The 19,380-nt window shown below is 39.5% G+C and overlaps 1 protein-coding gene across 1 annotated transcript in view; it reads left to right on the top strand.

Annotated features, from left to right (window-relative positions):
* Positions 1 to 18,770, top strand: part of ptprb (protein tyrosine phosphatase receptor type b) — a 28,782-nt gene extending 10,012 nt beyond the window's left edge. The window contains exons 9-40 of the mRNA XM_044016632.1: positions 330 to 447; positions 564 to 709; positions 2,577 to 2,846; positions 2,989 to 3,047; positions 3,713 to 3,917; positions 4,193 to 4,290; positions 4,374 to 4,539; positions 4,651 to 4,781; positions 5,375 to 5,522; positions 5,604 to 5,873; positions 6,787 to 6,950; positions 7,039 to 7,189; positions 7,283 to 7,383; positions 7,981 to 8,146; positions 8,240 to 8,521; positions 9,387 to 9,665; positions 10,807 to 10,956; positions 11,069 to 11,208; positions 11,306 to 11,445; positions 12,130 to 12,236; positions 12,360 to 12,465; positions 12,670 to 12,750; positions 13,696 to 13,713; positions 13,816 to 13,897; positions 14,183 to 14,273; positions 15,052 to 15,128; positions 15,265 to 15,399; positions 16,133 to 16,255; positions 16,332 to 16,495; positions 16,791 to 16,926; positions 17,401 to 17,521; positions 17,805 to 18,770. Of these exons, the coding sequence (XP_043872567.1) occupies positions 330 to 447; positions 564 to 709; positions 2,577 to 2,846; positions 2,989 to 3,047; positions 3,713 to 3,917; positions 4,193 to 4,290; positions 4,374 to 4,539; positions 4,651 to 4,781; positions 5,375 to 5,522; positions 5,604 to 5,873; positions 6,787 to 6,950; positions 7,039 to 7,189; positions 7,283 to 7,383; positions 7,981 to 8,146; positions 8,240 to 8,521; positions 9,387 to 9,665; positions 10,807 to 10,956; positions 11,069 to 11,208; positions 11,306 to 11,445; positions 12,130 to 12,236; positions 12,360 to 12,465; positions 12,670 to 12,750; positions 13,696 to 13,713; positions 13,816 to 13,897; positions 14,183 to 14,273; positions 15,052 to 15,128; positions 15,265 to 15,399; positions 16,133 to 16,255; positions 16,332 to 16,495; positions 16,791 to 16,926; positions 17,401 to 17,521; positions 17,805 to 17,827 (4,448 nt within the window). The 3' untranslated portion in view covers positions 17,828 to 18,770. The remainder of the gene's footprint in view (positions 1 to 329; positions 448 to 563; positions 710 to 2,576; positions 2,847 to 2,988; positions 3,048 to 3,712; positions 3,918 to 4,192; positions 4,291 to 4,373; positions 4,540 to 4,650; positions 4,782 to 5,374; positions 5,523 to 5,603; positions 5,874 to 6,786; positions 6,951 to 7,038; positions 7,190 to 7,282; positions 7,384 to 7,980; positions 8,147 to 8,239; positions 8,522 to 9,386; positions 9,666 to 10,806; positions 10,957 to 11,068; positions 11,209 to 11,305; positions 11,446 to 12,129; positions 12,237 to 12,359; positions 12,466 to 12,669; positions 12,751 to 13,695; positions 13,714 to 13,815; positions 13,898 to 14,182; positions 14,274 to 15,051; positions 15,129 to 15,264; positions 15,400 to 16,132; positions 16,256 to 16,331; positions 16,496 to 16,790; positions 16,927 to 17,400; positions 17,522 to 17,804) is intronic.
* The last annotated feature ends 610 nt before the right edge of the window (positions 18,771 to 19,380 follow it).

Here is a 19,380-nt window from a genome sequence, read left to right as displayed (position 1 = left end):
AAATTGTTTCTTAACTGTAAATAAGTGTGTTTTTGTGGTTTATTTTACATCTGGAGGTTTAGTTTGTTAGATTTATAGGTACTTTGTTGTGTTCATGTGTTCAAATATGTTATGAAAATTAAATAAGTAAAGGAATTATCAGTAAAATCAACTCAATACAGAATGAATTAAAGTTAAATCTAATTAAAGAGGAGATGGACTCATTTTTTTAAGTCACTGTTTAACAAATGTTGATATTTGGCTGATTTTTAATATGGAAAAATTACAGATTATTATAAAGGCTGTGGTCCTCACATGTGTGTATTAACTAGAGTGTGTGTGTGTTACAGTTCCCATGGCGTTGCGTACCGTCTCTCTGAGCAGCTCAGGAGTCGACAGCCTCCAGGCATCATGGGAAAAACCGCCGGGAGACGTGGACGCGTACACACTGACGCTGCTGAGAGACAGGTGTGTGTGTGTGTGTGTGTGTGTGTAGTAGTCTTAGCTGCGATCCTGTCGTCACAACTAGAGAATGCATTATGTCACTGTGTCTTCACTAAAGACACTGTCCTCCTCGTCCACAGTGTCCTCGTTCAGAACTTCACTGTCCCCGTCGGTTCGTCCTCTCTGCTTCTGTCTGGTTTAATGCCCGGCGCCCTCTACAGGCTCCAGGCCGCCACGGTCAGTGGACGTCTGCAGTCTAAGTCCATCAGTCTGGATGCGAGGACAGGTGAGATAAATCAGAATTTCTGGATTTGTATTAATTCCATTTACATATAGTTACCTGGAATATTAAGGAAAAATTAATAAATGGAAGTGATTCTAGAGACTTTAAATTTGAATTACCTTTATTTTTGGAGCATTTAACGTGAACGTTCATGAGTTCATGTGACTTTTAAGATTGTTTTCAGCAGTGACTGGGACTGACACACAGAGTTAAATAAGTGTGTGTGTGTGTGTGTGTGTGTGTTATTACAGGTCAGACGGACTCTTATTGTTTTGCAGACAATAATAACGTTGTTGTTTCTCGTTAAACTCTCTCTCTGCTGCTGTTACAGGAAAAACTCTGTGACCCTAAAATTGACCCCGATCTGTGCCAAAATACTAATAATTATACAATAATTAAAGCTCAAAACACGGGATTTGAATTAAACGTGATGTTCAAATTGAGGTCACAGCGTTCTATTGATCCTGTGTGAGTCCAAAAAGACTAAATACAGACATTAAAACACATTTATTAAACATACAGTGCTTAACAACTGTATTAAATTAAAATTAAAACAGCATTGTTAATTATCTAAATCATTTTTTATGTTTCTGTCGTCAGTTTGTAGAAGCTTTTTAACCAGAAAGGACATTTTTAAAGCTAAAATATAATTATAATTGTTGTCTTTATACTGTTTTACCAAAAACTAAATAAATAAAATAAAGTAGTGAAGCAGTATTAGTACTAGTACTACTTTTAGTAGAAAGTAGTATTTCTTGATAAAGATGCTAAATTATAGTCCTGAACAGAAACATGTAGTTTTAGTGGTTGAATGTTTTCCTGCTCGAATGTTTTTTTATTTTTTTGTTCAATAGCATATGTTGTCATTTATTACATTATTAATTAATTTTTTTGTGTACTGGGACACACAATTTAATTTAATTTTATTTTATTTTATTTTATTTTATTTTATTTTATTTTATTTTATTTTATTTTATTCTATTTAATTTTATTTTATTTTATTTTATTTTATTTTATTTTATTTAAAAAAGAAAACCTGTGTGTTTTTGTATTTGTAACCTCTTTTTTCTGTCTTAAATTGACCTTGTCAGGACCAGTAGTCCACATGGAGACCAAAACCTGGTCCTAATGAGGCAGAACCTCATTTCCGAGGAACTGATTAAAGTTTAGACTTTTTTGATTAGTCTGTTTAACTGAATGTAAGTGAATGCAGAGTCCTGACAAGAATAGCTGTACAAATCTGTGTGTGTGTGTGTGTGTGTGTGTGTGTGTGTGTGTGTGTGTGAGTGTGACGCTGTCGCTGATAACATCAGAGAGTTTTAGAACAATGGTTTAAATACCACAGAGAACTTCTGGAATGTTCCACACTCACAACGCCCCTGCTCAAAGGCTTCCTGCACACACACACACAAACACACACACACACACACACACACACACACACACACACACACACTGACCTCTCACAGATGACCTTCTATTGGTCGATAGATAAACATTAAAATTAACCTCAGTGTGTGATTCTGTGACTCACTGCTGCCCCGACTCCTCCCTGTGGCCACCTGCAGTACTGCAACGTAAACAATTCCATTTTGAATTTCCTGGAGAAAAAAATCCTACTAATGTATTATTTAAAGATGAATGATAATGATAATAATAATGATTATAATAGCAATAATAATGATTGTTCTCTGTAAATTGTCTTGTTGTATTTTTAAGTTTCTACTCTAAAATTCATTTAAATTGAAAAAAATTAATTTGTTCACATATTTAAACAAAAACATTTTTTTATTATTCCTGTTTTATTGTTTTTATATCTCTAAGTTTTTGAAGATTTACTCTCTAATAATGAAAGATTTCCCTCCTTCAGCCCCGGCCTCCGTCTCCGAGGTAACCGTCGCTAACGGTGGCCGGTCGGACGCCCTGCACGTGTCGTGGCGTCCAGCAGAGGGCGTGGTGGACAGCTACCTGGTGCGTCTCCTGGACCACGGCCGCGTCGTGCACACGCTCGCCGTGTCACGCTCCTCCTCGCCGCCCGAGTGCTCGTTCAGCTCACTGGTGCCCGGGCGACTGTACTCGGTCGTCATAGTGACGAGGAGCGGCGACCTGGAGAACACCACCGTGGTGCAGGCGCGAACACGTGAGACAAGACTCTTTATTTCTAATATTCTGTTGGTTGGAATTTTGTTTGTATTTATCTTTATTTATGCATGTGTTTTATATTTTGTGTCATTTTTTTTACCTAAATGTTTGATTTTAATGAATAATTGTTGTTTGTTCAGAACCTGCGACTGTACAGAACCCGACCGCTGTTCACTCTGCGAGAGACGACTTCCTCAAGGTTTGTTTTTAACACCTGTAGTTTGTACAATTTATCGCAAAATGTCCCCTTTGTGGGACGAATAACGGACTATTTGCTTCTGTGTGTACGTTTACGTTGAGAATCCTGCTCGCAGAACCAGAAAATGAAATGTCGCAATTCTTTCTTGCAAAGATTATTTTCAACTTGAGCAAAAAAGTTTGCGTGACACGATGTCGTGAAAGATGATTAATGTCAAGATTCTTCTTGATGCCGTAACAGAAATGTCGAACAGTTATACATGCAAAACTGAGCTTAGAGGGCGGGGCCAAAACTTAGCCCCGGAAGTTATAACAACCTGGAAACCCCTGGAAAAATGTGTTGATGAATCACACTTTACTGTTCAGTTGGTGTTAGCATTAGCTCCAAGCGAGAAGGCGTCGGCTGCATTTATGCTAGTGAATTAACGATCCAGTGCTCACAACTCGACCAGAAGAATTTGTTAATTTGGCGTAAAATATCTTTATTGTGGTCCCCACTCTTAAAAAAACACCATAAAACAAACCCTCAACGTTGGTAACATTATTTCCAGATTAGACTTTTTTAGACTTTTGTTATTTGTTCAGAAAAAATGTCAGCACTGTTGAATAGTTTAATTAAACTCTTTGTATTTGCATGTTTTTGTTGTTTGTTTATGTTGCGTTCAGGTGTACTGGCGTCATGCGGCAGGCGACCTGGACGGCTACGTGGTCCTGATCCGCTACAACCACAGCGTCCTGCAGAACAAGAGCGTCTCCGCCGGACACAACGAGTGTGTCTTCTCGTCGCTGACGCCGGGGAGACTCTACACCGTCACCGTGGAGACCTGGAGCGGGAGCGACGTCGGCAGTGTCTCCACCGACGGACGCACCTGTGAGTGTCTTTTGTCCCTTTTGAGTCGGCGTTTAGATCGCGATCTCGTGTCGCCCGGTGACATTCAGTCGAGACGGACGGAGACAATGGCAACAATGAGCTAATAAAATGACACGACTAAAACTCAAAAAAGAAAACGAGAAAAGTTCTAGAAGTGAATTCCACTGCTTAAAAAAACGGTTGTCTTGTCTCCGCCCACCCTTGCTCTGCTGCTGTATACACACAAACGCTCCCTTAGTCAGGTCTGATAGTTTTTGCTCACGTTTATCTTCCAGTTCCAGCAGCGGTGAAAAATCTGTCGCTTAGCAACGCGGGAATCGGCGACCTGACCGTCACCTGGAGCCCCGCCCCCGGAGACGTGGATCACTATGAGGTGTGTGACACAGTAAATAAACTGTTTCCTTCTTTTAATAAAGCGTGGATTATTGACATTGTCGTGACGCCACGTGTCTCTAGGTCACTCTGCTCTTCAACGACACGCGGGTCTTCCCTCCTGTCACGCTGAGCAGTGACGTGCGTCGCCACCGCCTGACCTCTCTGACCCCCGGGCGTCTTTACAAGATCGTGGTGTCGACTTTTAGTGGTCCCAACCAGAGAGCTCAGTTCACTGAGGGACGGACGGGTGAGACAACAATGTCCACAACTTCGTAAGTCTAAATTCCTTCACGTCATGCGGTTTCACTCGTCCTGACTCCTCCTCTTCCTTTCTGTGTCTCCTCCTCTTCCTCTTCAGTCCCCAGTCCGGTGGGAAACCTCCGCATGTCTCCTCGATCCGGTCTGACGGACGCTGTGGGCGGACTCTTGGTCTCCTGGACTCCCGGAGACGGAGACCTGGACATGTTCATCGTCTCCCTGTCGACACCGGTCAGTCTGACTCTCGGCAAATTTCAGGAAAAATTCTGTTTGGTTTTTATGCTCTTTTTAATATTTGGGATTTTATTTATTCTGGAAAAATACATTTTTAAATTTGAATTATTTAGTGAACGATGTAAAACTAATTAAACTAAAAAAGAAAACAAATCTAAATTTACTTTTATAGTACTTTTATAGTACTTATTTATAGTTTATCTTCAGGTTGCAATAGTTCCCATAACTCCCATGGCATGTTTCCCAAACTAAAGTTCCCAATTCTAAATTTACCAGGATCTTCTGCCCCCTATGCAACCCTATGTTATTGAATTATATTTTTTAAAAATGTTTTATTTCTTAAGTAAAGAACATTTCTCTAATGAATTTCTAGTATGTGTCTTAACTGTAAAATATTGCATTTATTTATGATTTAATTTACTCTTCTCTTTTTTGTTATTAATTATGTAAGAATTAATTTTCCAGCCATTAAATATATTGATTTTAAAATAATTATTTGCCAATCCCACCCATCAAAAAAAAAAAAGAAGAGAAAGAAACTAAAAAAACAAACAAAACATAAAAGTGCTTTTCTTACTTCCTGTGTGCAGGACGGCGCTATTATCGAAACTCGTCCCGTCCCCAAACACGTTTCCTCGCTGGACTTCCTGGATCTGATCCCAGGCCACGCCTACTCCATCACCATCCAATCACTGAGCGGCAAACTCACCAATACCAACACAGCCACAAGCAGAACAGGTGAGACCCGTCAATAATTACTGATTACATCACTTACAGGTGTGTGTGTGTGAGTATATACTGATATTTTCCCGCCTCCAGCTCCGGCCAGCGTGACGGCGCTGCAGGCCGACAACGACCACACCACGCACAGCCTGACCGTCACGTGGGAGCGGCCGGTGGGCGTGTACGACGGCTACAGCCTGCAGCTGCTGGACGAGGCCGGCCTCCTCGCCGCCAACCGCTCGGTGTCGCCGCAGAGTCGCAGCGAGCGCCTGGAGCGCCTGACGTCGGGGAGACGCTACCGCGTGAGGGTGGTGACGCTGAGCGGCGGCGTCCAGTCCCTGGAGGTCACGGCGGAGGGTCAGACACGTGAGTGACGATGCCTTCGCTGACCTTCAGTTCATGTTGGTGATTCAGTAAAGCAGGTTACGTTAGGTGAAAGCAGAGATTTAAGCTATTACTCATAAATATATTAAAATAATACCATTAAAATGACTATTTATGATGATTATTTAAATTAAATAAAAATTAGTGATGCATCTCAATTCCATCACCATCTTTCTTTAAAAACATGGTGCAACAACAATTTACCCCCCCAGTTTTACTTTACATAAATACATTTAAACCATATTTAGTGATTTCTTCACATTTTCATACAATAAAACTTAGTTTAAAGTAGTTGTTCGCTAAGATAAAAGTCTGTTAGCTTTCCTCAGCTAACCACACTTTATGTTCAATCCATTATTTTACATAAAAGAATCACAAATAATCTTTAATATAATATATCTTTGGTTTATCAGCCTCTCACTTATATTTAATTAATAATAAAGTATGGATTTGTAATAATAATATGACCATGAGTAAATGATAAAAATAATAAAATAAACTGTTAATGACTGCGTTGTGTAGAGTGACATGGCAGTTTTATAGCATTTTCCTGAACAAACAGGAGAAAAAAACACAACTTTAATGAATAAAAACTGTGAGGAAATAAGTAACAAACACAAACGAGCTAAGGAAATTAAGCTGATGAAGAAGAAATTGGTGTTTTCACCCAGGTCTTGGTTTCTACTAACAACAATTGGAGCCGAAAATGTTTAAATAAACATTCCCACTGATCAAAACACACAGGTTTAGACTTAATTTTTTTAATCATTACTCACTTGACCTTTACTACACATAAAAAACCAGGTCCATTTAACTTAAACATCTAAATGAAATCTTGCGGTGCATCCCTGTTTCGGTGTAAATGACACTTATTATTGCTCCCTCTTGTGGTCAGGTCCGGCAGCTGTCAGTAATCTGACGGTCACCTCAGCAAACACCTCGTCTCTGTCCTTCTCCTGGCGTCCGTCAGACGGCCACGTCGAGATCTACCACCTGTCCCTGTACAGAGTCGCCGAGGCGACGGCCAACCGCAGGCAGGACGCAGCTAAAAGGAAGCCGGTAGGTACAGGTTTCTGTAATGGTAGTGGCAGATTTTTCAAAATAAAAGCTGAATTTCTTTATTGTGTGTGTGTGTGTGTGTGTGTAGGTGGTGGACGAGCTGGTGGACCTGCAGAAAGTCGGCTCGTCCACAAACGCGTGCGTGTTTTCCGACCTCAGAGCAGGAAGTTTGTACAGACTGCAGGTGGTGAGCTGGAGCAGAAGCCTGAGCAGTGACTCGTCCATCCTCGCCAGGACCGGTCAGTCCACACACCATCATCATCATCATCATCACATTATGATTCATATTCAGCATGTGCTTGTGTTTGAATCCCCCCCTCTCTGCTCTTCAGTCCCAGCTCCAGTTTCATCTCTTCAGGTCCAGAGTTCAGGAGGGACGGACAGAGTGTCGGTCATCTGGCAACATGCGGAGGGAAGCTTCAGCAGCTACGAGGTAAACATATGTAAAAATGTTAACTTTTAAAGCTATAAATGTTAATTCATCTAAATTTTGTGAGTGTATTTAAATGTCTGCTTAAGTCTACCGTACTTTAAGAACATGTTTCACGTCTTTATCTCACGCTTCCAACAGGAACCTGAAGTCTGTGAAACCACTCACTCTCCCACACCAAACCCCATAGAGAAAATCAGTGATTTTAAGATCACAGCACACAGGAGTTGTTGATCCACTGCTGCCTCCATCACTAAGTTCAAATGTCTTATTTTGCCACTTCGGCATTTAAAATCCTGCATTTGGATTAACTTTATTGACACAAAGTGACCACACGAGGCAGCAGTAGACCAGCAGCTCCTGTGTCCCTGTGAGCTTAAGTCAGTGATTTTCTCTATGGGGTTTGGTGTGGGAAAGTGAGTGGTTTACAAACTTCAGTTTTTATGATTGAAATGTCTGTCTAACAGTGAGATAAAGCGACAAAAATATTTCTATATAGTGTATATATTATAGATTTATTAGGTGAGAGTTTTTTTAAGTGGCTAAAATCAGTTTTCCCATCAGCAGCCATGTTCTGACGTTGTTTCTGGATTTTTCCAGGTGAACTTATACGACTCGTCTGGGGCCGTTCTGGGAGTTCAGGCTCTGGGGGCGGAGCACAGTAATCACATGTTCACAGGCCTGGTTCCTGGTAGGCTGTACCGTGCTGAGGTCATCACACACAGCGGGGAACTGACCAATAACATCTCAGCTCTGGGACGAACCTGTAAGTTTGTAACAAACAAACAAACAAACAAACAGGAACATAAGTATTACAAATAATACTGATTGACAAACGTCTGTGACTCCTCCCCTTCAGCTCCGCAGCCACCCACCCACCTGTCCGTCAAACAAGGCTCGGCCAACCAGACGATCGTGCTGTCGTGGTCTGGCCCCGCCTCCGGGGACTACGACGACTTCAGGCTCCAGTGGACGCCCGCCGACCGCCTGTCGGTCACGCACACTCGTCTGACCGGCTGCGTCGTAGGTGGGATGTTCCCGGGGCGGCAGTACAACTTCACCGTGACGACGGTGAGCGGAGGCGGAGCCCGGCGCGGGCCCGCGGTCAGCAGCCAGCCAATCCAGAGGAGCGTGAGGACAAGTAGGTGTCGACGAGGCGTTTGAGATTTGAGTTTGTGACGGTTCTTAGTTAACAGTAAAATATTACACTGGAAAATGAGTATATTTAAATGATTTTATTTTTGAATGTAATTATTAACTTATTTTAAAAGGAAGCAGAAATCTTGACTTCTGTTTATATTTTTAAATGAAAAATTCAAACATACTCAAAACAAAATCTCTATTTTATACAAATCTCGATCCTCAAGTAACATTTATTTATCAATAACTTATTTTTAAACAGTTTTTAAAAACTGTAAATGTGGTTAAAACATCTTTCTCGTTTTACGGATTTAGAATATTTTATGATAATGATTTTTTTAATGCATTTTTTAGTGAGTCATTCATGTGGAAATGTACTTTTAATCTCACCCACAAGGTGGCAGCAGAGTGATTGAGCAGACATAATGTGATCTATTATGGTTTGAATGTGACAGGAAGGCCTCAAAACTCTTAATCCGATTTTGAGGGAAGTCTCGTGCCAGGTTTTAATCCCCAAATTTATAGGAGATTATACATAAAATAATAGTTTAAAAGAAAACTACCAAGTATTAAGAAGTAAAATGAGAAAAAAAAAATAAAGTAATTATTGATTACATATGGGTTTGTGGGGCAAAATGTAACAAATACTGTGACAATAAAACTCTACAGGTTCACGACGTGAGATTGAGATTGAGTATAATCCGTCTTTTTTCATTCATAAGTGCTGTTCCGTTTTAATATGTATCATCATCATCTTATCGTAGAAAGAAAGTAAATAAAAAAACCTTCATTTATCTTCAAATAAAAAGCAGACTCCCCACTCACGCTGTGACTCATGTCTCTTTTCTTTTACCGTCTCCTCTCAGGTCCGTCTCCCCTGAAGTCTATCCACTGCTTCCCGCTCTCCTCCTCCTCGCTCTCCTGCTCGTGGTCGCCGCCGCTCTCCGACTTCGACTCCTACGAGGTCGAGTGTCGCCGGCACGACGACGGCGAGCTGACCTCGGCGGTGAGGCTGGCGGAGGGCGTCACCGCCGTGACGCTGGACCACCTGGACGCCTACTGCAAGTACTCGGTGACGGTCAGGGTGTCGTCGGCCGGACACACGAGTCTGCCGGCGACACACACCACAGTGACCATGATCGACCGTGAGTGGAACACACGCACACACACAGAGCTCCAATTTCCTGCTGTTTTAACAACACTTGAACTCACCGCAGATTATCTAATCTCCCACTGTTTTCCAGACACCACAGATTATCTAATCTCCCACTGTTTTTCCAGACACTTGAACTCACCACAGATTATCTAATCTCCCACACTTGTTTAGGCACCATAGATTATCTGATCTCCCACTGTTTTTCCAGACACTTGAACTCACCACAGATTATCTAATCTCCCACACTTGTTTAGGCACCATAGATTATCTGATCTTCCACTGTTTTTCCAGACACTTGAACTCACCACAGATTATCTAATCTCCCACAGTTGTTTAGGCACCATAGATTATCTGATCTTCCACTGTTTTCCAGACACTTGAACTCACCACAGATTATCTAATCTCCACAGTTGTTTAGGCACCATAGATTATCTGATCTTCCACTGTTTTCCAGACACTTGAACTCACCACAGATTATCTAATCTCCCACTGTTTTTTAGACACCATAGATTATCTGATCTTCCACTGTTTTTCCAGACACTGAAACGCCTCGCAGATGATCTAATCTCCCACTGTTTTTCCAGACACTTGAACTCACCGCAGATGATCTAATTTCCCACTTTTTTTTTAGACACTTGAACTCACCACAGATGATATGATCTCCCACTATTTTCCAGACACTTGAACTAATTAGAGACGCTATATTTTCCCACAGTTTCTCAGACACTTGAACACAACATGTTGTTTAAAACACAAACTTTCTGCTCTCTCTTTGACCTAAAACAAACTGAAACTTCCTGTCTCTACCTGCGTCGCATCATAAATCTTCCTGACACAACTGAAGAACAAAACAAAGACTGCAATGACTCTGGGAAAATCCTAAAAATGTGTTTTTATTAATAAAAAACATTTTGTACATTTAAGACTTTAACTGTAAATGACTATAATTTAATGATTTATGGGCAGAAATTATAATCCAGAATTAATTATTCATATAATTTAGGATTTGAATTCTCATTGATTATTAATCTCATGACTATTAAATGTACATTTGAAGAGAAAATACCTCACGTAAACATAATTATAAACCACTATTTGTCAGTGTGACAAACATCCCCGTCTCCTTTCAGGTCCTCCGGCTCCACCCCCCGGCGTGCGTGTGAGCGAGAGGTCATCAAAGGTCACGTCGTCCTCCATCTTGTTTCGCTTCAACTGCTCGTGGTTCAGTGACGCCAACGGCGCGGTGCGATACTTCTCTGTGATCGTCGCCGAGTCTGACGGTACAAACAAAACTGTTATGTCATGTTTGGCCACGCCCCCCAACATATTCTTCTTCTTATTATTATTATTATTATTAGCTGCGATTAACACTCATCGTGCTTTCTCTCACAGCCAACGAGCTCCTGCAGCCGGAGCAGCGCCACCCTCTGCCCTCGTACCGCGACTACATCGCTAACTCCTCGGTCAGAGCCTATCAGACGGCGTATTTCCCCAGCCGCTGCCCGCAGGACGTGGAGACTGCGACCGCACAGGTACGATGTTAAATGACAACGGCAATAAAATGTAGCTCAAAAATATCATGAAATCTTAGTTTATTGAAGTATTGATTGATCGGTGATTGATACACAGGTAGTGGAGGTGAACCTGGGGGTGGGAGGAGACCGACTGGGCGGAGCCTGCGACCACTACCACGACGACGACGACCTCTACCTGAGTGACAGCTACGGCGACTTCTGTGACGGACCACTCAAAGCCAAGACATCGTACAGGTACTGACACACACACACACTCTGTATTTCCAAGCACAGTGATTCCCAAACACTGGGTCGGGAACCACACATGTTTCGCAGGAGACTTTTTTTGGGTCCCCAAAACAAATTTGCTAAATTGTCCCCAACTTTGTAGTTGTTATTAAGAATAAAATGTACCAATTTAACTGTTGATGTCGTAATTTGGGTGCTAAAAAGTGGGTTCTAGGCCTGCAACCAAGGATTATTTTGTCCATAAAATGTAGGAAAATGTTGAGAAATGCCGATTAGTGTTTAATGAAAACATTTTGTCAAATGGAGCAAGGAAACCAGAACATATTTACATTTAAGAAGCTGAAAAATCAGAAATCTTGGATTAATTGTTAAAAAAAAACAACCCTCTAAAACAGATTACTCCATTATCAAAATAGTTGACGATTACTTTAGTCATCGATTAACAATCCCCTTATGAAATTGGTAAACACTGCCCTAGCACCTGAGCCGTCACAACTAAACACCTAATCCTAATCCTTAATCTACACCCACAAACAGCCAGAATATAAAGGAGAGGCTAAATTGTTCTCACTTCCTATGGTTTTTTAGGTCCTCACAAAAAGACATGTACACATACACTCGCACTCATCCTTCCCCCACAGCCATCGAGCAAGGCAGCTCACCCTTGTGTGTGTGTGTGTGTGTTGTCAGGTTGAGCGTTCGAGCCTTCACCAGACTGTTTGACGAAAACCACAGTGAGTTTCCCGAGCCGCTCTTCACGGACACGTACCTGTCCACGCCGCTGAGGACGCACGCAGGTGAGACACACACACACACACACACACACACGTATATTTGCGTGTGTCTGAAAGGACATTCTCGTGCGTCCACCTTCACTCACTTTCTTCTTCTGTGTGTGTGTGTGTGTTGTTCCGTGTCAGAGCCTCTAGGTGGCGTGGTGGAGGGTCTGAGCGCCGGGATGTTTCTGATCGGGATGATGGTGGCCGTCGTCTCGCTGCTGGTTTACCGACAGCGGCTTCGCAAAGTGTGAGTCACACAAATCTGAACCTTCGTTTAAGTCGTGAGCAGGTGCTAATTCATGCTAGTGGACAATGTAGAGCAGCCTGTAGTTCACACTGATGCCACAAGGTGGTGCGTCGCTAACTTTAGTCACAAACGTAACTCTAAAAACATGTCATTTAAAGGTTTAGTGTGTTAAACTAAGTGTAATATGTGTGTGTGCGTGTGCAGGGCTGTGCAGGAGAACCCAGTGATGAGGATGAGTATGTGGAAGGAGGTTCCAGCTTCAGGGATTTACATGGGAGTCAGAAGGTAAGAGTGTGTGTGAGTGTGTGCGATCGTTAATTAAGAATGATTAATACATTTTTCTTGACGTATTAGTTTCCACTGAAGCGCTCGCTCCTGTCATTCATCACACACAGCATCTGCTCATTAAAGTGTGTGTTTGTATTAGTGTGAGTTAGAATTAGCATTTTGTTAATTAAGTGGACGGGAAAATAGTTTATTTTACACGTTAATACCACAAATTACTTTGTTAATTAGGCCCTGTTTCTGAACTCTTGCAATTTGGCACAGGGATCGGGTTGGCGAAAAATGCAATCGCATCAGGATGAAATTTGGGGAGTTTGTCAGCCTTACTCCCGAATTTCTTGAGGATTTTTTGGGGAATATTTGACGTGAGAGAAAGGTTTTTTTTTTTTATTGCATATTGCACAAGTCACACATAGTCGTTCTGATTGCAACGAAACTTGGTACACCCTATTGCTCTCGTGATTCCAAACAAATTTCACATTACACAATGTACTTCCATTAGCTCCGCCCACCCAGAAGCCGGCCACATGGGAAAAACAAAAATGGCTATTGTCTCCGTATTTGAACAAACTCGTCGTAGCACGCATGTTTGAGCTAGCCGCGTCAAACTCGGTCCATGTGTTCTAGACACGTTAATGATTAAAAGTTGCTCACAACACCCTCTGCTGGACAAGTGCAGTTACTCTCTCAAGCACTTCTAGGCTGTACGTTATGAACGCAAACAGGGCTTTTGTCAAGGTGCGAGTCTGAATTATCACCTGTGGAGTTGAACTGTGTGGTCATATTGACCAGAAAGTGCATTAATGTAACATTTTGTACAATTTACAGCATTAGTCCTGTGAAAATCTCCGAAATAATCGAGCCAAATGTCTCCAAATCACGTAACCCTAACATTGACATTGAAATTAATTTAAATTTTGATTTCTCTGTTTCTTTCTGTTTCAGTAATCGTCGAGTCACCAGGTAAAGTCTATTTATTTTTCTAGTCTATAATAATCTTATAAAAGTGTGTATTTTAAATTCTGTGTGTGTGTGTGTGTGTGTGTGTGTTGTGTTTTTGTTCAGTCCGGTCAAAGCTTGTAACTTTGAGTCTCATCTGACCAAACTTCAGGCCGACTCCAACTACCTGCTGTCAGAGGAGTTTGAGGTAAAAAAAATGATCATATCAGTGATGAAATTTTTATAAATCTGTCACAATGAGTCGATTGTAGTTACTTTAAATTTTTGGAATACACGTCAATCTGTAGAACTGAGAAGCTCATTTAATTATAGTCTAAATGATTTATTTTGAGGTCGGGGAACTTATTTAAAGTTTAAAGCTGATATTAGTGCAATAGTAAAGTGAATCATTTTCAACGTGTGCGATAAGACGCAACTTTGTCCTTTGACTAAATGAATATAACAGCACTTTTTCTGTGTGTGTTTGTAAAAGGACCTGAAGGATGTGGGTCGCAACCAGACCATGGACGTCGCTCGTCTGCCAGAAAACAGAGGAAAGAATCGCTACAACAACATCCTGCCGTGTAAGCTTTAAAACGGAGACAAGACAAACAAACATGTATTGTTGAGGGCCTTAATTACTGTTGTTACCATGGTAACCAGTCTGAGACAAACACCTAAACATTCTAATGAATTACATAAAACCTGAAAATATTTAAAAATAAATAAATTAATAAATAAATAATCTACTCCAAAATTGATGATGCGTCTATTACTGGCAGCAGCAGACATTTAGTGGTGAAATTTATCAGAAAACATAACAAATTTGTTTTCTACTTCACTGAACTGGTGCAGGTGTTTAGAAAAGATCATTTTTATTTTAAAGAATTGCAATCAAATTTACATGAACCAATTTGTTCCTTTTTTTTGGACACGCCCCCGTATTCAAAATCCAGAGAATTAATTTAAGGTTGGCAGAGTGTTGAGTTCACAATAGTTTGGTTTTTTGTAATATGGAGAATTTGCCAGGTGCAAGATTAAAAAAAATGACAATAAATATTGTGTCTCAAATAAAAACTTTCGGCAGAGAAAAAATAAATTACGCCACAGTTTTTGTTATTTTAATAACAACCTTGTTTAAAATGCATGAAGAAAAGTTTGTTGCTGCCGCCACCTTGTGGTAATAGACGCACAACAAAAAAAAAAACAAAACCCCAGTGTCGGTAAATCTGAATGTTTGTGAGATCAAGGTCGTTCACTGCCTTGAAAACTTTACGATAGCATTTTTAAATCGATGTGCAGTTTAACGAAGAGCGCTTTTATAAAAACAAATCTTTTTCATTTTTTTTCCTCTTTTTTTAGATGATTCTACCAGAGTGAAGCTGTCGTACCTGGAGGACGATCCCTGCTCAGATTACATCAACGCCAGCTACGTCCCTGTACGTTCTCGCGTTTACACACAAACACTTCAATTTAAGACAAACACACTTTAATACTCACATTATACTCATCACTGTGTGTGTGTGTGTGTGTGTGTGTGTGTGTGTGTGTGTGTGTGTGTGTGTGTGTTTGCAGGGTAACAACTACCGCAGAGAGTACATCGCCACCCAGGGGCCGCTGCCCGGCACCAAAGACGATTTCTGGCGAATGGTGTGGGAGCACGGCGTCTACAACGTCGTCATGGTGACGCAGTGTGTGGAGAAAGGACGAGTGAGTCGCTCATGGTCTTATATTTGTTTTTATTTCCTTGTTGGTGAGGGAACGTAAACGTAAAGAAATTTGAGCTTTGAAGAGAATTAAAGACAGTTTGTTACCAATTCTATGAAAAGATAACTATTAAATTCAGTACAAAACAATTATTCAACAACTTTTAAAAAACCTTAAATAGAAAGTTTTAGTTGGTTCATATGCAACATTTTCTGTGAATACATTTGAACTTGCTTTTTCGAAAGAAAAGTTCAACTTTCGCAACTAGAGTTTAAAACAGATACTGCGATCCAAATAAAGCATTTTGAGGAGCAAACTAAAATTCTGATCGACCGTTATTAAAACCAAAACTAGAATTTGCAGATTGTAATATGATATTATAATAATATTGTAATAATATTTACCCAAGTTTTGGTTTAAAACAATAAAAACTTTTATATCTATTTACCCTTAGAACACAGAGCAGTGTATGGCCCTTTTTTCCCCAATTTTCACCAACAACATAAACTCACCAGAGCAAAAAGTACTATTAAAAAAAATTTTTTTTTTTCCAACCACATTAAATCTGACAAATCCTCATATTTGCTTAATTCTGTGCATTTAATGTAAACAGCGATGCTGGTGGAAGATTCTAACTTGGTTATGAAAAGGCTTTAAGTCTCATAACTTCTGTCTGACTGTAAACAGAAACAAACAGACGACAGGTCAAAGGTTAAATGTCGCGTTGTTTCCACAGGTCAAGTGTGACCAGTACTGGCCTGCAGACAGAGAACCTCTGTACTACGGTGACCTGGTCATTCAGATGCTGTCAGAGTCCGTTCTGCCCGAGTGGACCATCAGAGAGTTCAAGATCACCTCAGTATGTGGAACTAAACTTCATTTACATGGTTTGATAAAATAAACGATAATTAATGAATATGCGTTTCCTGTCACAGGAGAGCAGCCGCAATTACCCTCGTGTTCTGCGTCACTTCCACTACACGGTGTGGCCCGACCACGGCGTCCCGGAGAGCACGCAGTCCCTGATCCAGTTTGTCCGGACGGTCCGAGACTACGTGGACCGCTCGCCGAGTACTGGACCCACGGTCGTACACTGCAGGTAAAGACATGTTTACATTAAACTGCTGTTATTATTGTAAGAATAATAACAATTATAACAGTCACTCATACTTTAAAATTCTTGTTTTTCATGGTAAAGTGAATTTTGATTTAGAGCGAATTATACAGTTAATTAAACAAATGTTTTTTACAAAAGTAAAAAAAATTGTCAGAGGATAAATAAACCTTAATGTGCCGTCAATCATTTATAAAGTGACCTTTAAGTAATTTTGACAGCTTTAGTACAAATTAAAGATCATTTTTAAACAGTGCATTTTTTTTACTCACCTGTTTAGTGCTGGTGTTGGAAGAACTGGGACGTTCATGGCGCTGGATCGGGTTCTGCAGCAGCTGGACTCTAAAGGAACCATCGACCTTTACGGCGGCGTGTTTGACCTCCGCCTGCACAGACAGCACATGGTTCAGACCGAGGTAATCACACACAGAGAACTACAGCTTTCACAGTCATACGAACATACTGGGTTTATTTCATGTAAATCATTTCAAACTACATCTGTCACACGTTTTAATATGGTCTGAAAGGGTTCATCTTTGCTTACGATAATACACTGTAAAACTATATTTGGTCACTTTTCAAACATTAAAATCCACAGTAATTATTCAAACACAAAGCAGATTTAAAAACCAGTAAATTGGAACTATAACTCTGATAAATACAGCGCCAGACACCAACAAGTAACTGCGTGTAAATGAAGGCTATCTATCATGAAATATTCAACCCGGTTCATGTGAGTAACAGACCAAACAAGTCAAACCTCCAGGAATAACTGTAGTACATCATTAGACTAGGACTAAAACAGTAGTTCGTATCAGTAAATGACTTTTGTCTGATATTTACAGCAATGAAATTACATGCACTGATGTTGATGTGTGTGTGTGTTGCAGTGTCAGTATTCCTTCCTTCACCTGTGTGTACGCGACGTCCTGAGAGCCAGAAAACATCGCAGTGAACAAGAAAATCCTCTGTATCCGATCTACGAAAACTTCAATCCAGAGTATTGTCGCGGTAAGAATCACAACACCGTCAACTTCACCCCCACACCAAAAATGTGTTTGCAATATTTTATATTTATAGAAAAAGTTACATACATTGGCAAAGTTTACTGTTGCTAAATATAGATGTAAATTTAATGTCACAATATTGTTTTGGTAAAGAACATTTTTGTTTACCAAAGATCAAGCTAATTTTCTTTTTCTTATGGGTAAGGCTACAAATTTTGCTTAATTATGTAAAATAAAAACTTGCTGAAACCTGATACTCATCTAAAAAACTTTTGTTTTTCCCTCAGATTTCATATACAACGGACGCTAAACACGTCTTGGCGATCAACTTTTTTGGACATTGCTGGACAAAAAAATTGCAGATGTATAAACTGAAGAAAAAAAGATCAGATTTCAGTTTATATTTTTTCCATTTGAAACTATTTGAAACACTGTTTCTTTTCTTGTGCACCACTGCTTTAAATGAAGTTTGTAGCAAGTCAATTAAAAAGCCAGTGAACGCGACACGTTTGCGTTAACTTCAGGGACATTTGTTTATTATTTTACAAAGTTACTGTTTTGTCTTTTTGACTTTTCAAAATAAGTTGGGAGATAAAATGTGGTAAAATTTTATTGTGACTGGTAACCAATCACAGGAAAGAGCCATAATTTTTTTTATATCCTCTACTATCACTATAATATGTTCTCACTCCTTATATAAGCTGTTTATTTAAAGAATTTACACGTATTGCTGTATGTAAATATTGGTGTATGACTCATACAATTAAAGAAAATATATATATATATATATGCTATATGTTGACAGTTTTAATAATGGGTAGATATAACCTGTGGCTGTATTCAGATTTAAGCATTACTACCGCTATGTTTTATACATAAGACACTTTAAGTTGATATAATTGAGGAAAAATTTCAATTTGGTGGTTGAATTATGAGGTTTTTAATGAAAGGCCATATTTTATAAAATATCTGAGAATTCTAAGTTTGTGTTTCAAAATTAAATTTAAGTATTTGGTCATTTTTCAAATGATTTGTTTTAATTCAGACAATATAATGATCACTACCTTTGGAATAATAATTTTGTATTTTCCCCCCATCAAAAAATCTGACAATTGAAGTTAATTCCGGGAAAAAAGTAGTAAATAAAATCTTTCCAGGTGTTTTTTGCATAAATCTTTATATAATAATTCTTATTCACACTCCACTGTTAAATAATTGGATTATGAATTTCTAAAAATAAATGCCAAATAATGTTTTGTGTTGTATTTTTTTTTCCTTATACTATGATATTTAGCATACTATATGGAGACATTTTATATTAATTGCATGATTTAATTAAATTTTTGTTGTCCAAAAAAGCCATAGTTTAGTATGTCCTCTGAAAATTGACAAAAAGTTCAGTCCTCCAAAATCATTTTTTGTGAAATTTTGAAAAACAAACTAATCTATAACTTTCAATAAAAGTACATTTTTCTTCAAAATGTGACAAAAAAGTCATAGGTTAGTATGTCATCCAAATTTTTACCAAAAAGTCATACTTTAGTATGTGGTCCAGATTTTGACAAAAAAGTAATTCTTTTGTATGTCGTCCAAAACTTCACCAAAAAGTCATGGGTTAGTATGTTAACCAAAATTTCACCAAAAGTCATACTTTAGTGTGCTGTCCAAATTTTTACAAAAAAGTCATACGTTAGTATGCCGTCCAAAATTTCACAAAAAAATAATACTTTAGTATGTCGTCCAAATTTTGACCAAAAAGTCATACATTAGTATGTAGTCAAAATTTCACCAAAAGTCATACTTTAGTGTGCGTCAAATTTTAACAAAGTCATACTTTTAGTATGCCATCCAAAAATTCACCAA

The sequence above is a fragment of the Solea senegalensis genome, unplaced genomic scaffold (assembly GCF_019176455.1).
Source record: "Solea senegalensis isolate Sse05_10M unplaced genomic scaffold, IFAPA_SoseM_1 scf7180000014705, whole genome shotgun sequence".
NCBI classification, from domain to species: domain Eukaryota; kingdom Metazoa; phylum Chordata; class Actinopteri; order Pleuronectiformes; family Soleidae; genus Solea; species Solea senegalensis.
The sequence above is the reverse complement of the archived record's forward strand: the minus strand, read 5'-3'. Positions and strand labels throughout refer to the sequence as shown.